The 16,385-nt window shown below is 38.8% G+C and overlaps 1 protein-coding gene across 1 annotated transcript in view; it reads right to left on the reverse strand.

Moving 5' to 3' along the window:
- cpne2 (copine II) overlaps positions 1-16,109 on the reverse strand; it is a 28,453-nt gene extending 12,344 nt beyond the window's left edge. The window contains exons 1-12 of the mRNA XM_065283304.2: positions 15,683-16,109; positions 11,552-11,754; positions 10,228-10,407; positions 10,015-10,089; positions 9,859-9,930; positions 9,529-9,612; positions 9,316-9,405; positions 9,120-9,218; positions 5,628-5,711; positions 5,448-5,507; positions 1,806-1,939; positions 1,661-1,715 (exon numbers count right to left, since the gene is read on the reverse strand). Coding sequence (XP_065139376.1) covers positions 1,661-1,715; positions 1,806-1,939; positions 5,448-5,507; positions 5,628-5,711; positions 9,120-9,218; positions 9,316-9,405; positions 9,529-9,612; positions 9,859-9,930; positions 10,015-10,089; positions 10,228-10,407; positions 11,552-11,725 — 1,107 coding nt within the window. The 5' untranslated portion in view covers positions 11,726-11,754; positions 15,683-16,109. The remainder of the gene's footprint in view (positions 1-1,660; positions 1,716-1,805; positions 1,940-5,447; positions 5,508-5,627; positions 5,712-9,119; positions 9,219-9,315; positions 9,406-9,528; positions 9,613-9,858; positions 9,931-10,014; positions 10,090-10,227; positions 10,408-11,551; positions 11,755-15,682) is intronic.
- Between the last annotated feature and the right edge of the window lie 276 nt (positions 16,110-16,385).

Genomic DNA, 16,385 nt, shown 5'->3' on the forward strand with positions numbered 1-16,385 from the left:
AGACATTTAGCTTATTTGTATAGTTTAATGGTCCAGAGTGAGGTTTATAGCGGCATCTAATGGTGAGATTGCAAATTGCAACCAACCTCAATTTTCGAAACGCAATGAGAGGCTACGGTAGCCACCACAGGAACATAGGGCGAAACGCGCTCTGTAGAACAGTTTGTCTGTTTATGGCTACTGTAGAAACATGGGGCCCTATCTTGCACCCAGCGCAATTGACTTTGTCAGTGACGCATGTATCATTTGTATTTTGCACCGGCGCACAGCGGGTTTTTCCCTCCACAGACACACGTCGGCAAACTAGGGAATGAACTTGCGCTCCCTGGGCGGTTCAGCGCAAAAAAGGAGGCGTGTTCCGGCGCAAACCATCCCTGATGCTATTTTCAAGTTTCAAAAAACAATTGCGCCACTGACCAAAAAAAAACTAGTCTAAAGTCAGTGGCGCGTTGCGCGTTGTTCATTATGCTATTTTAAGGGCGCATGCTTGACCATAATGTATAGCGTGCACAATGCGCACACACTTTGCTTATCTAATCTACACAGATTTCTCCGTCTCCTGACATCATTGTAGCGCTTGGCGCAACGATGGGGATGCCAGCTGATGAGACAATTGTGGCTATTTCCTCTCACGCCTGTTTAACCTACGCTGATTTGGGCGGGTTTCTCCCATCCCCACACAAAACAACTTCTCTGTGTTTGACTGCTCTTACAAGAACGTCGGTCTTCTCGGCTGTGAACCGCTTCTGGCGTGCGCCTGGTAAATCCGTCATAATAATAGCAACCCGCCATGGAACTTGCGCACTTGCGTTTAAAAGGAATGTTGGATGACGTTTTGATTGGTTTATTTGAGGTTACGCCCAAACCACACCTATGAATAATGAACCTACTTCAGACAAACCCCTTATTAATTTGCGCCTGGCGCAAGAGTTATTTCTCCCGCCGGGAAAATAGCAACAGCGCCCAAGATCCGCCCACAAAGTCACTTGCGTTTTGCGCTTCGCACTTGCGTTTCAGATCGTTAAAATATGGCCCATGGTGGTGCAAAATGCCAACTTGAAAGTAGCGCAGTGTTTGTAGATAAAAGCGGCTCATTCTAAGGTAATAAAAACAATACAGTTCATTATGTAAGGTCTTTATACACCATAGATAATATAGTTACGTATATTATATTACACTTCTGTCAAAAGATCCTTCTAAAAGTCCCACATTGAACCTTTAACAGTTTGTTTGCAAATTATAGCCATTAATTAGCATTTTATGCTTACTGCATTTCTGTTTACTGAAGTCTGTCCTTTCACAGCAAGAAATAAAATATATATGTCTGTGTGTCTGTCTATCCATCCCAGTGCCTTTATTTATGTGCACAGACTTTGGTGTATTCACTTCAGTGTCATGGCAACACAGATGGGATGACAGTTGCATAATCAATGGGATATGCGAGTATTATTCATATTCTTTATCTCCCTCTTCTCTACACGTTAAATTCTTGTTTGCATTTCACACTTTTTTTAAATTTTAGCAGGTCTTCACACACAGTGTGATTAATTGATTTTTTTAAATGGACAACTAGAAAGATCAACACAACCATTTTCAGTCCGATCACACGTGGACATCACACCCACATAGACGAACAAATTATTATAGACTCTTTTCTCACCTTCCAATCAGGTGGGAGTTGAGCCCCAAATCCAAGTGCGGGAAACATTTTGTCTCTGTGGACATAAAGTGTGAACAAAAAGGTGTTGAATCTGCTTTTGTGACTTTTAATATTTTTTATTTTTATTAATAAGGACGATACTTACGTATCATAGTCTTGGATGATCTGGCCTACGGCCCATATGGCGGAAAGATATTCGTTGCTGCCCATCGGGTTGATATAATGAAGAGAGGATGCGTCCCGCGGGTTTCCGTTGGAAGCCGTAAAGTCAATGCCGACCTGAAGAAACACGTGAGTAAAGAAACAATTCACTCAAAAATTAATTGTAGACAGCATAAACTTAGACACACATTCCGCAGGAATGACATAACGTGACAGGTTTTTTAGATGAACTATGCATATAATCCAAATCCACTGGGTTGTTGTATAAATACAGTCAGCTTTAGTACGATGCCGCATATCATGAACTTTTCTCAGTTAGTGGTGCATCAAAGCTCATCCAGTAGCTAAAGGCGATGTTGTCCTCACCCGGTTTAACCTCAGAAGATCTGAGATCTGCTAGCTCTGTCATGTACCTTAAGACCTGCTCCTACACAACAGGCCTACAGCAAGACTCATATTTAACTAAAAGCAGAAAGCCTCTGTGTCTTCACATACAGAGCACCTACCCAATATACAGTACCAACACCACTCCCAAAGCCAAAACAAGACGGATAAGGGAAAAGGAAAAGCAATGTTAAGGAAATGAGAGGATGAGGCAATAGGAAGTGACAGAATGAGGTGCCCTTTACTGTTTTCTGCCTCATATTTTCTGTCATGGCCTCCGGCTGACCAGGCTGTGAAGTCTGGCATATGAGTATAAACTGTAGTGATGTCTGCTGATCTCTATTCCCCCAGTGTGACTGTTACTGTAAAATTCACCTCCATTTTTTTAAAGAGTGTCTTGCAGGAAGCCACATACACTTGCAATAAAACATGACAACATTGTAAATTTAGTTTCTTTTACTCAAATCACGCTAATGAAAGATGAACCAGACTAAAATGACCAACAAATGTAAATTCATTCTACAAATAGTCTATCTTACTGATGGTAGAGCATTGCGTTAACGGTTGTGGGTTTGAACACACATACTGATAAAACGTATACCTTGTAATTCACTATAGATCACTTTTTATTCTGCATTTATACAAGCATTTTGAGGGGAAATCTGCGTGCATATGGTGACGCAAAAGTGTGTGATATTCAATGTAGTATGCACTCCAGGCAGCTAGGTGGCAATGTGAAGCACTGACACACAACACCACCAAGTCCGCCCGCCTGTGTACAACCTTCTTCCTTGTTCTTCTAGGTCTCGTCCAAAGCCGTCTGGTTTGCCTCTGACAAATTGGCGCATCAACAGTGAATATTTTGGAAAGACTCTTGTATATTTATCAAGGCTGCTATGGCAACTTCAAGGTCCGACGTATGGAAATAATCCGACATGTTTATTGTTATTTTTCTGAACTGGCGCATGCCTGTGACGTAAATGTGTACGTGATGAGAGCCACCGTGAGCAGACTTTTGCGTTTTTACCCTTTACCATGGGTTCACACCAGCAGCGTTTGAGGCGTCAAATTCGCGTCTACCGCACAGTGTTTGCCGCTTGAACAATTTGAGTTTACTCGCTTCATTCATGCGTGAAAGCCGCACGTGAAATTCTAGTCATTGAGTCATTCATGCGGAAATTCGCGTCATGGGAGGGGCTTCTGCGACTCCGCTTGCTTTCTGTAATCCCGTCACTACTAGAGCAAGCTCCAGATTGGTTAACGCAGTGCGTTTCAAATTTTAGATTTTTATTTTCCTGCAGCAACGTTCAAATCCCGCCATTCGCGTGAACTAGAAGCACAAATCTAGAGGCAGAATCGTGCCGCGAGACCTCCAGACGCGCGTCAATGCATCTTCACATTGACTTAAAGGGATAGTTCTGCCAAAAATGATATTAAACCCATGATTTACTCACCCCCAAGCTGTCCGAGTTGCATATGTCCATCGTTTTTCAGACAAACACATTTTCGGATATTTTATAAAATGTTTTAGATCTTTCAGTTGATTAAATGTAATGTTACGGGGTCCACCCATAGTCCACGACCTTCAAGTCCAAAAAAAGTGCGTCCATCCTTCACAAATTAAATCCAAAAGGCTCCAGGATGATAAACAAAGGTCTTCTGAGGGTAATCCGCGCGGTGTTGTAGAAATATCCATATTTAAAACTTTATTAACGAAAATAAATACCTTCCGGTAGCGCCACCATCTTAGTCGCGTCAGCATTCAGGAGAGAGTATTAGCGTAGTGTACGCACTTTTCTTAGTGACGTATGACAAATTCGGAGGGCGGGGGCACAGAGCAGCAGCAGAGTAGCCTCCATAGGCTGCGTAAGCTCTCATCCTGAATGCGACTAAGATGGCGGCGCTACCGGAAGGTATTTATTTTCGTTAATAAAGTTTTAAATATGGATATTTCTACAACAACACCGCGCGGATTACCCTCAGAAGACCTTTGTTTGTCATACTGGAGCCGTTTGGATTTAATTTGTGAAGGATGGACGCACTTTTTTTGGACTTGAAGGTCGTGGACCACGTAACATTACATTTAATCAACTGAAAGATCTAAAACATTTTATAGAATATCCGAAAATGTGTTTGTCTGAAAAACGATGGACATATGCAACTCGAACAGCTTGCGTGACGCGGCTGGTCTGAATGCAGTATGAAGGGCGTTTCACACGGTACCTGGCAACCACAAGTGTTTAGTTCTACTTAAATAGGAGACATGCAGAAACCGGCAAAACGGTGGCGGTTACAGAGGTGAAGCGGAGTTTGTCCACACGCCTTGCTGGTGCACCCAAAATCCTGTCCCTTCTCCGAACATGGCACTTCATGGCAGACGCCATTGAAGATAAACATATTTGCAATAAATGCTGCACAAAACGCTTCCAATACAAGAGAAATGCTGAAGCCATGCTGCGATTTTGCCGCTTTCCGCGTACCATGTGAAACGTCCTTTAAACGAGAATGCGACTTTTTTGTGTTTTTAAGCCCCAAAAACGCAGTCGCCATGTAAACGAAAGGCACATCCGATAAAATATTTTTACGTTTTGAACCTCGAGCGTTCTCGTGTAAACAGGCCCTAAGCACTAAAATCCCAGATGTAGTAGAGAAGATTTCAGATACTATACCGGCAGAATGCATCAAAGACTTTAATTTAGAAAAGCAGTACAGTACATATGATTTTTTCTTATACCTCTGGAAACAGTTTTATTATTTAGAGCTATACTTGTAAAATAATCTATACAGCAACATTTATATTGAAGCAATCTTGACGTGAGGGATTATCATAATCTACAGACCAACAAATGGGAATGTGCATCATAAGATACAGAAATCACTTTCCTTCTCTTTCTATCTTGATGTAGCTCTCTCTCTCTCTTTTCCATCACCATGTGTCTCTCTGTCTTTAGTTTTAAATGAGAGACATGGACCTCCACACTGCAGTGCACTGTAACTATAGCAACCTATGAATTTCACTCACTTTCTGTATCACTGCTTAACAATCACACTGGTGAAGGCAATTGAGTCACTTAAATGAGACACATACTGTACATAGAGCATGTTCAACTGGACAGCATGTGAAACCAGAACGATTTGTGTGCTGTATAAATTCGGTTACATTGAGCATCAAAAAAATTGCATTTGTCACAAATCCATGAAATACAGAGACATTCGACAATGGTGAAGTTATTATACTCACAGTAAACATGAGCTGACAACCACCCAGAATATAGTCCAGGAAGGAGTAATCTCTTGTGATCTAAAAATAAGTCAAAATAATTTTTGGGCATGCAATAAACAAAACATGTATATGCATGTATAACGTGAGACTTATGTAAGACAAGTCATGTTTGGTTGCTTAATAGTTGAATTTCTTTACCTTGCATGACTTAATAATTATGACCCCAGAGTTTTTGTAGTTCTTTTTCTTTTGTTTTTTGGGATTAATGCATTCAAATTCAACCTGTGAACAAAAAGCAATGAATTATAGTCAACTTGCACATGCCAGTTTGCAGGGTGAACTTATAGAAGTCCAAGATACTAAACAATTTATGTATTTTTAAAGTATACTACTTTCCAGTAACTACAGTTCATTTCGATTTAGTATTTCAGCAAAGAAGAGCCATACTGACACATCATCTCATCTGAGAAAAAAAACAGTATCGGCATCATCTGTGACTTCTAGCTGAGCTTTTTCAATATGAGATGTGTGAACGCCAGAGGGGTGATGATCGCTGCAGGAGCTCAATTCATTTACAACACGCTACAAAATACATCATATCTCTGCTAATGCTCTGCAGCAGAGTGTCAATGTGTTTTTAACTGCACAAAACAGAAACACTTGTTCCCGGAGATTTTTACATGCAATTTCTGTCTAAGTGTGACTGGCGACACAATGCTCGTTCTGATTAACAAGCCAGCGGTACAACAAGTGATTTGCATCTCAAAAGAGCCAGTTACTCTCTCCCACCTCCTCTCTCTCCATCACCCTCTGTCTTTCGCTCTCTCACTCAATAATTCCCAGCTTCATTATGCCAGATAATGAGGCATAGCTAGTACTCACATACTGTAGTATTCTGGCAAAACATTGGCATGCATTAACGTGAGCTAAGTTTTTCTTCTCACATTAGGACAATTAAATATTTTTACTCTGTTATTGTTCCTGTGTTCGTGTTCTTATAGCTCAACTGGTAAAGCATGGTACAAGCAATGCAAAGGTTATGGGTTTGATCTACAGTGTCAACATACCGTAATAATGTTTGATTAATTGCTTACAATTTTTGGCATGGCTTTACTCAGATATCCAGGTTATATTTTTACTGAATGTTCTTTACAGTATGTAGAAAACATTAAATTACTAAAACGGTCTGTATTTATGCTTTCAAAATCTGCATTACACAGTGGCGGCCGGTGACTTCTTTTTCGAGGGTGCACGATGTGAAGTTTGTCACAACATGTATGTAGCCCGTTATGTGTGTGGTTGTCATTTCAATATATGTGTTCAGGGCATTGAGTGAACCTATGTGCATCATGTGTCTTGTCAAAATAAGTGCCTGCTGCAGACGCGTCTAAAGGGTTTATGATAAAAGAGACGCTTGCGTTTGCCAGATACTCGCATATCTCATGCGTAATCAGAGTTTACTATTTAGTGAGTGTCTTGCTTGTATTTTGTGAACATGAGCGTCTCTTTTATCATAAACGGTTTTGACGCGTGTGCACTTATTTTGACAAATCACATGATGCACATGGTTCACATAATGCAACAAGCACATATTTTGAAAACACGAGTAACACACATGACACTCCGAACATATATTTTGAATTTGCGCCCCTCGGAAGAGCAGTCACCAGCCGTCACTGGCGTTACATCTACCAAATTTGCTACTTCCAAATTACCCCATTATTTACTCAACCTCAAGCAATCCGAGATACATATGTCCATCATCTTTCAGACGAGCACATTTGGAGTTATTTTAGTTATTTTGTCCTTGCTCTTCCAAGCTTTATAATCGTAAAAAAATGGGATAAGGAAACAACTTTTGGAAACAACAGACATTCACCCTTCACAGAAGTAATCCACATGGCTCAAATGAGTTAATAAAGATATTCTGTGGGTAATCGATGCAATTTTGTAAGAAAAATATCCATATTATCCATAACTAGCTTCCGGTAACGGCGGCATCTTGGACTCACGCAAGAGTTTTAGCGTAGTAGTGAGTGCTCGTTTCAATGGGTATGTTGCGCAGCGACTCTCGTGAATCGCATATGTCCATAATGGCATTGTTCCCGGAAGCAAGTTATTATAGTTTATAAAGTTTAAAGTATGGATATTTTTCTTACAATATTGCATGCATTGCCCAAAAAAGACCTTTATTAACCCATTGCAGCCGTTGCCGTTACCACATGCACATTTTTGGCCTTCAAAGTCAGAAGTTGATCCATGTTTTCTTCCATTATAAGTTTGAAAAAAATTACTAAAATAACTCCATGGGCCCTATCTTGCACCCAGCGCAATTGACTTTGTCAGTGACGTATGTATCATTCGTATTTTGCGCCAGCGCACAACGGAATTTACCCTCCACAGACGCACGTTGGCAAACTAGGGAATGAACGGTTCAACGCAAAAAAGGAGGCGTGTTCCGGCGCAAACCATCCCTGATGCTATTTTGCAGTTTCAAAAAACAATTGCACCACTAACCAGAAAAAAATAGTCTAAAGTCAGTGGCGCATTGCGCGTGGTTCATTATGCTATTTTAAGGGTGCATGCTTGACCATAATGTATAGCGTGCACAACGCGCACAGACTTTGCTTATCTAATCTACACAGATGCAACAGTTATTTTTGCAAATCATAAATTGTTACAATAAAAAATATTAACACATGAGATAAAGGAAATCATAGTGGTGAGCATTGTGGTGATACTTTTTATTTACTGTGTGGCTGCGTAAAAAAATTCTCATGCAAATAACGATTAAAATATTTTCATAAGTTTGTTGTGTGGCTGTATTACGTTTATTTTATGTAAATAATAATTAAAATGTTTTCATAAGAAACCTTAATGTATATGAACTTGATTTGTAAGTGTACTTTGGGGACCTTGCGTTTCTTGGGTCCGATTTCAAAGCCCCCAAACCGCCTTCAACACTTTCACCGGTGAGGGTGGACGCAGCAATGTCCTCTGCTGGCGTCAGGTCATGTGTAGAGGCAGATCCACCTCCCCTTACACGGCGTGCCCGATTTATGCTGGCAAGCTTGGGATTCCCCCGTCTCCTGACATCATTGTAGCGCTTGGCGCAACGATGGGGATGCCAGCTGATGAGACAATTGTGGCTATTTCCTCTCACGCCTGTTTAACCTACGCTGATTTGGGCGGGTTTCTCCCATCCCCATACAAAACAACTTCTCTGTCTTTGACTGCTCTTACAAGAATGTCGGTCTCCTCGGCTGTGAACCGCTTCTGGCGTGCGCCTGGTAAATCCGTCATAATAATAGCAACCCGCCATGGAACTTGCGCCCTTGCGTTTAAAGGGAATGTTGGATAGCGTTCTGATTGGTTTATTTGACGTTACGCCCAAACCACACCTATGAATAATAAACCTACTTCAGACCAACCCCTTATTGATTTGCGCCTGGCGCAAGAGTTATTTCTCACGCCGGGAAAATAGCAACAGCGCCCAAGATCCACCCACAAAGTCACTTGCGCTTTGCGCTTCGCACTTGCGTTTCAGATCGTTAAAATAGGGCCCCAAATGTGTTCGTCTGAAAGATGATGGACATGTGTATCTCAGCCTGCTTGAGGGTGAGTAAATCATGGGGTAATTTTAATATTTGGCTGGAGTATCACTTTAAATCAAATTTAGGCCAGATTTACCTCCACCGAGTTCTGCGCTTCGCTCATCTTGTTGACGGTGGTCTGAAACTCGCCGATGAAGTCGTGACTTCCGTCATTGTCATAATCATAGCACAGCACCTGCAACATCACACAGTAACTTTAAGTTGTGGCAAAAGGCATGACTGTTATTAAAAAGTCTTATAGTATTTACTTAAGAATACATTGTAATGCATACCTTGATGCTCCTGTCCACATCTCCATTACAGAGTGAGATGAGAGGAACGGTGAAAGGCTTCCACACAGGATCCAAAGTGTTTTTAATGACCTGAAAATGGTTTACAGAGGAAAGGATTTTAGAGAAAAACTAAATGCGACAAAAATCTTAAATAAACTTATAAACTTAATAACACTAAACGATGTAAAACACAGTATTTAGTCAAAGTTTTACCTCTGTTCTGTGAACCATCATCCATTTCCCATCATCCCCTTGTTTGTGGAATTCTAAATAGGGGTCTGATTTTCCAAAAAAGTCCTGAAATTTACAATACAAACATCATGTACAGTAGAGAGCTTTAAAAAGTGCTTAATTGAGTTATTATAGTGTTCTTATAGCTCAACATGCTAGAGCATTGCATTAACAGCGCAAAAGGTCATGGGTTTAATCCCAGGGAACGGACAGGCTGATAAAATGTATAACTTGTAATGCACTGTGAGTCGCTTTAGATAAAAGCATTTGCTAAGTCTATAAATGTAAATGTATTACAACCTCTTCACCCACCTTTTTATCCAGCTTCTTCCCACACATGGTCAGGGTTATTATTCTGTTGTCTGATAACTCCTGGGCTGTTATCTAAATAATTGAACAAAGCATATATTGAAGCTCAATTAAAACTTCATCAATATACATGTTATTATATTGTATTTAGTTTCTTACTGTGATGGCCCCCTTTCCTGCAGGCTTGCCGTTTGCTAAAATCAATGGTCGATGTAGCTTCTTATTTGATACAATCTGAAACAGAGAAGATGGCCCATTAAACAGATAAGTAGAGGCTTTATATTTATATAAATAAGACCATAAAAGTCTTAATTACTAATGCTAATCTTATTACAGTAATAGATCAGGTGAAACAACCAAATGCTACCGTACCACTCCCAGTGTGCAGGTAAACTCGCCCAGAAAGTCATGTTCGTAAAGTTGCGTGCTGCATTTGTCCTCATCAAACATGGCAAACTTGAGCTTCTGTACTTCCTCAAAGTGATAGTCCACTTGAAATTTCACACCAAATACTGGATTCAGGTTGTTCACGGCAGTTTCCGTTCGAGCAAGCTGATGGGACATGCAAACAGAGTCCATATGAATTTGGGCAGGGGTGCATAATTGTCATGCCAGCATAATTGTTTTAAATGTTTTTGTGTAAGAACGGTTTGAAACAAGTGCTGGGCAAATATTAATTGAGATTAATCGCATACAAACTAAAAGTGATTTTTTTTGCATAATATATGAGTGTGTGCTGTGTGTAATTATTATGAATATATAAATACACACACATTCATGTATGTATTTAAGAAACATTTACATGTGTTTATATATTTATTTATATTCTTATATATTCTATATGATATATACTTTAAAAAAATTATAAAGAAATACAAAATTCTGAAATGAATATGTGTATGTGTGTGTGGTTAAATATACATAATATTTATAACAGTACACGCACATATTATGCAAAAATCACTTTTATTTTGTATGCGATTAATCACGATTCATCTTTGCTCAGCACAATATTGTCTTTAGAAGATATATACATTGACTTCTGGATCTGTGATAGACGGTATAGATTTACAGTACAAGTATAGTATAGTATAAATAGATAGATATAGTGTAGATACAGTACAGTATGGATTTATTATGTTATTGTGTGAAAACCTTTTTTTTACATCATTCATGATCCAGTATTAAAAATATCAAGGTTATATTTTCACGTAACATTCTTTAGATTATGTAAGAAGATTTTTTTGTAGATAGTAAATCACAAAAATTTACTGTAGTTGGGTTTTCACAGATTGCGGGGCACTGACATTGATGTTAACCCTTTAGCGGTTGGTTTTCTTAAACACGTCTTCTTCTAAAATGCATTTGATTCTGTATTTCCACACAACAAACAAATACCTTTGTTCCCATGGTGTTTCCATGGTTACAGTTTGCCGTGAAAGAGGGATTTCATGTGCAGGTTTGCCCTACTGGCCATCCACATGGGCTTGTGGTGATGATTGGACTGCTCAGGACACAGTCCCATAGAGACCTCACAGACATACCCTCATGTGCTCCCACCATATTATTTATTTGACTTTGATTACAGCTCTTTATATGCTCCCAGCATATGGTCACCAGCTTGTATAAACACGTCCTGATACCACAATTACTAATTTTGAAAGGTAAGTTGGAAACACTTTTTATTGCGTCTTACCTCCACCCAGTTGCTATCCACCTCTTGGAAAAGGACACAGAAGGGGTCTGACTTTGATGCCACGTCACGGTCTAGCAGATTGGAGCCACAAACAGAGAGCTCAACCTTTGTGATGCAGTGCTGGGACCCAATGACAGGAGCCACGTCGGGCCCCGAGCCCAGAGTATAGGCCATAGAGATGGGAGTACCTCCTCTCCCACACCCTGGGGGCAACAAAAGGTTGTTTAACTTTTCCGTATACAACCTTGTGTAGTCATTTATCATTTATTCAGTAAAAAAGTTAACCCCCAATTAACTGTACATCAGTTAACATCTGTTCTTTGTGCATCTGTCATGTAAAATTCATATATGCAATCAGTGGCGCTCGATGCGAAGTTCGTCACAACATGTATGTAGCCCGTCATGTGTGTGGTTCCTAATTTCAAAATATGTGTTTTGCTCGTCGAGAGGTCCTGTGTGCATCACGTGCTAATTTTGACACATCTAAAGATACTCGCATAATCTCATGCATAATCAGAGTTTACTGTTAAGGGAGTGTCTTGCGTGTATTTTGTGAACGTGAGCGTTTCTTTTATCATAAACGGTTTTGACGCGTGTGCAGCAGGCACTTATTTTGACAAAACACGTGATGCACATGGTTCACATGACGCAACAAACACATATTTTGAAAACGCAAGCAACACACATGACACTCAAAACACATATTTTGAATTTGCGCCCCTCAGATGAGCAGTCACGAGCCATCACTGTATGCAATGATTTATAATATATAATAATTTATTAGACCATCACCCAATGTAATGTTTTTACCACAGCTGCCCTAAACTAACAGTATTTATGATTGTAAATGTTTCTGTAATGGATAATCGACCATATGTCAGCTCTTTAGTCACAGCATTATTTCTAATGCTTTAATATTATTGCTATCCATGAATTTCCTAATTTACTGTTTTATAAGAAAGAAAAAAGATAAAAGCACTTTATTATTATTTTTTTATTCAGATGCCGAATTACATTTATTAACTTGGAGTCTTTTATAGAAAATAAGTTGGATGTTACCCTTTATTAATTTCTGATTTCTGAGAAGACTTAATTGTGTCGGCTCAAATTTGGGTGTAAAACGCTAATTCAATTTGACATTTTTCACTCCTGTCCAAAATGGTAAAACATCAAGAATGCTCAGAAAAGGAAAGAGTCCACATTAAAGCACTTCACGATGCTGGATGATCTTTGAGACAGGTAATTAAAGGTAATAAGTAATTACTGAAATGTTTGGGGAACCATAAATGGTTCTTCTATGGCATCACTGCGGCGAAGAACCCTTTTAGCACATTAATTTGAACAGCACCAAAACTATACAATCACACTGCATTACAAGGCTTATAAGTTGCAAAATAGAAAGTCTCTCACTATCAGTCTATTAAGACAACAAATGTAGGACAGTGAACTGGAGCCTTTGAATAGAAATAAATTACACAGCGCCATTTGACCTTTTTTCACAGAAACGACTTGGCCACATCTCTACGAGACAGGCGTGTGCAGTATGGGTTCACGGCCAAGTGAAAAACAACTCCTCAAATAAATACCAAACATGAAAACACTATTATGATTTCCCCACGCACACACAGAACATGAGCGTCACACCAAGAAATGAGGAATACAGCGAGGGCTCTTGTTGCTTAGATACTGATGTACCACCGTCTCTTTCTGTGTTAATGTCACAAACCACAATTAGGCTGTGACCACCATTGACAAAGAATTCGACTAAAAGCGACTTGGGCCAAAAACACGTCACACAGAATCACTTACATCACCTCCAAGGGATATTATCCAAGTTATGATGTTAACAACAGGAACTAAAATTAGTTAATTTGATTAATTATTGTCCATTGTTTAGCAATGATACTGATTTGGAAATAAATACTTATACATGGTGGTAAAGAATAACTTGTGGTTAGGGAACAGATCGATCGACTTGTCTACCAGGTGTGGTTAGGCACACAATAATATCACATAAAGATAGCAAAAGTGGGAGAGCAAACACAGATGGTAAAAAAACAAAAAGATGTGCTGCCATAATCTTATATAGCAGTGTAATTCAAAAAGGAAAAACGTTCATCCAAAAATTATATTGTTAGCTCTCCATATCATTTTCTTAAAAGGAGATTTTAGCCGGAATGTCATCGTATGGAACAAGTGACATCAACATTTTAAAAAATAATGCCACAGAAGAAAGGTGACAACAAGAGAGTTAGTAAATGACACCAGGATTCTCAGTGAACTAACAGTTTAAAATATTTTTGTACTGCCCTGTTAACATCAAAAACATCTTTCTGATCAGTTCGGGAAAGCAAGGAAAACTCACCTGGGATTCCATCCCAAAACGGCATCTTGCAATAAAGTGTTAAACGTCAAAGGTTGTTCAGTTTCTAAATGAACTCGACTGCGATCAAACACCCATTATATACACACTGTAGGTAACCATTCTCAAAATAATGAGTAATGACATGATCCCCAGGAAGGTGATGTAATGGAAAACCGGATACACAGACACAGCAGTTTGAACTTCCTGAATACTCAAAGTCAATTGCAGTAAAATGCCAAGATTAGAGTTTAGTCTGTGCGGTGAACCATATCAACCATTGCATCAGTTAGTAACCCATTAACTAACCGTGTTGACATTTTAGCATTTTGCAAGGAACAGTGTTTATTAAACTATTCTGTGTCTTTTATCCCAATAGCCTATATAGATGAGTGTTTTTATATGAGACCATAAACACTGTATCAACTCTTATCTCTACTTCAGCATTTATCTGCAAGTAGTGCCAGACAAGTTGTCATGTTTTTCCACTTATCATCATATAAAACACCTCTCAGTGTTTACAACCCTGCATCCACTTAAAACAACAATTCCACCACTAAAATAACAATTCAACTATAATCTTGTTTTGGGTGGCAAAGTGAATACACTTCCTTTAACAAAAATATTTCTGTCTTGTTCCATAAGTGTTCATCATAAGTGTTAGCACATAAAGAATAAGTACAATTTATTTAGTAACAGAAAGCTTAAAGGGATAGTTCACCTAAATTATATTTTAAGTAACATTACCCAAACAACATTCTGTATGTGCCTATTGACACAAAACCATACAGAGATTGCTTAAAATTTCTTGTTTTGTTTTACAAAGTAAAAGTTTTTGGAGAACTGTACCTTTAAATTACATTAATGTAATTTATTACTGAATCTAACTTCCTACATCAGGACATTTTCCATTTAAGGAACTCTGAGGTCAAACAATTACAACAAGTGCAACTTCCTTATAATAACCATTTATTTTTAAATGTTTTCCAATTAATCCTAATGTGGGGCTGTTTATTTATTTTTTATAAAATATTAGCATTATAAAAAAAGTATCAGCTGTTAATTCACTACCAGATGTAAAAGCAAGCATAAATACTCCCAGATGAGATGTAAGTTTGCTTTGAGCATTTGCCCGAGCAAAAAAATGATGTAAATTTGTTAAATGATGTCAAAACATGTTAATAAACGTGTGAGATCACAGAAAACACTGTAACTGTTCCAAAACAGAATGCTCCGTCCAAAGACCATGCATACTGTATATTACTCAAGCATCATGTTGTTAAGCATCACCTTTTGCTCTGCTGTCAAACCACATCTACAGTAAAGCATTAAAAGCGCGACATCCTGTTTACTGAATAATGAGCCATCAATGCAGAGAAAAGTTTATAATGGATCACTGAGTACTAAATGAATGAATGTTGCGGCTGTCAAACCGGAAACTTGGACAACAGGTAAGTTAATATATATTCACAAAAATCACAAATTCCTGAACAATTACGTGCAATACTATCAAACATTCTCCAACTGCAAGAAAGAAAGAAAAAAGCGCGCATTCATTGTATGCTCATAATGTAATTTGACATTAATGTAATTTGGTGGGTGTCTTAAGATGTATGTGTTTTGTATAGACTAAACAGGCTTGTTGTTGTTGTTTATTCGTGTTAACCGCAACTCTTAATGTCTTCCTTTCAATGTTAAACTGTTACACAACAGGTTTGTTTATGAATGGTAATGATTAGCCTACTTCATGAAGTCACTGTGTAACTCACCCCTCGGTACTGTATATGCGTCCTACTTCACTCGAGCGTCTTTTTCTATTGTGAAGTCTATTGGTGGCACCAGCTCAGCGTTTCAAAATGATTTTGGGTTGATCGCATTATCCAGCCAAACGAAGACGATGCCAATGTATGATGCGTGAAAAGATAAACCCCGTTAAAGAAGAAAGCGCGTCGCTGCTTCTAGCGCGTTTAGACTCGAGAGTGGCGCGCGCGCTCAATAAACCCAACAGTTGTGTAGTTTTCACAGCTCTGACAACTCCGCCCGTGTCCACACATCTGTGACTGTTATAACAATCAACTATATCTCCTCAATGCTGTATCTGAAATAGCTTTAAAAGGTTGTCTTAAAGAAACGTTACGTTTGAGGGAAATAACACACGATTTTGCCTACATTTGATACCGTCATATTGACGTGTTTGCAGAAGCGCGCGCATAGCTCGTGCTGTTCTGCACAACGTATGACAGATCTTGTATTGGAAGGAAACTAAATATAGCATATATATAATCAAATAATATAATAAATTGTTTTTTTAAAGGCTATTCAAATATCACTTTAAAGTAATTAATTTGTGTCAGTTACCGATATTGGTGGATATTTGTATTTAAAACCTGCATATTTCTGGTATAGTAACATGTATTGATTGAATTTATATATTGTATGTCTGTGTGCAAGTTAATATAAGTAAACATTTAT

Source organism: Paramisgurnus dabryanus, chromosome 9 (genome assembly GCF_030506205.2).
Source record: "Paramisgurnus dabryanus chromosome 9, PD_genome_1.1, whole genome shotgun sequence".
Classification (NCBI taxonomy): Eukaryota; Metazoa; Chordata; class Actinopteri; order Cypriniformes; family Cobitidae; genus Paramisgurnus; species Paramisgurnus dabryanus.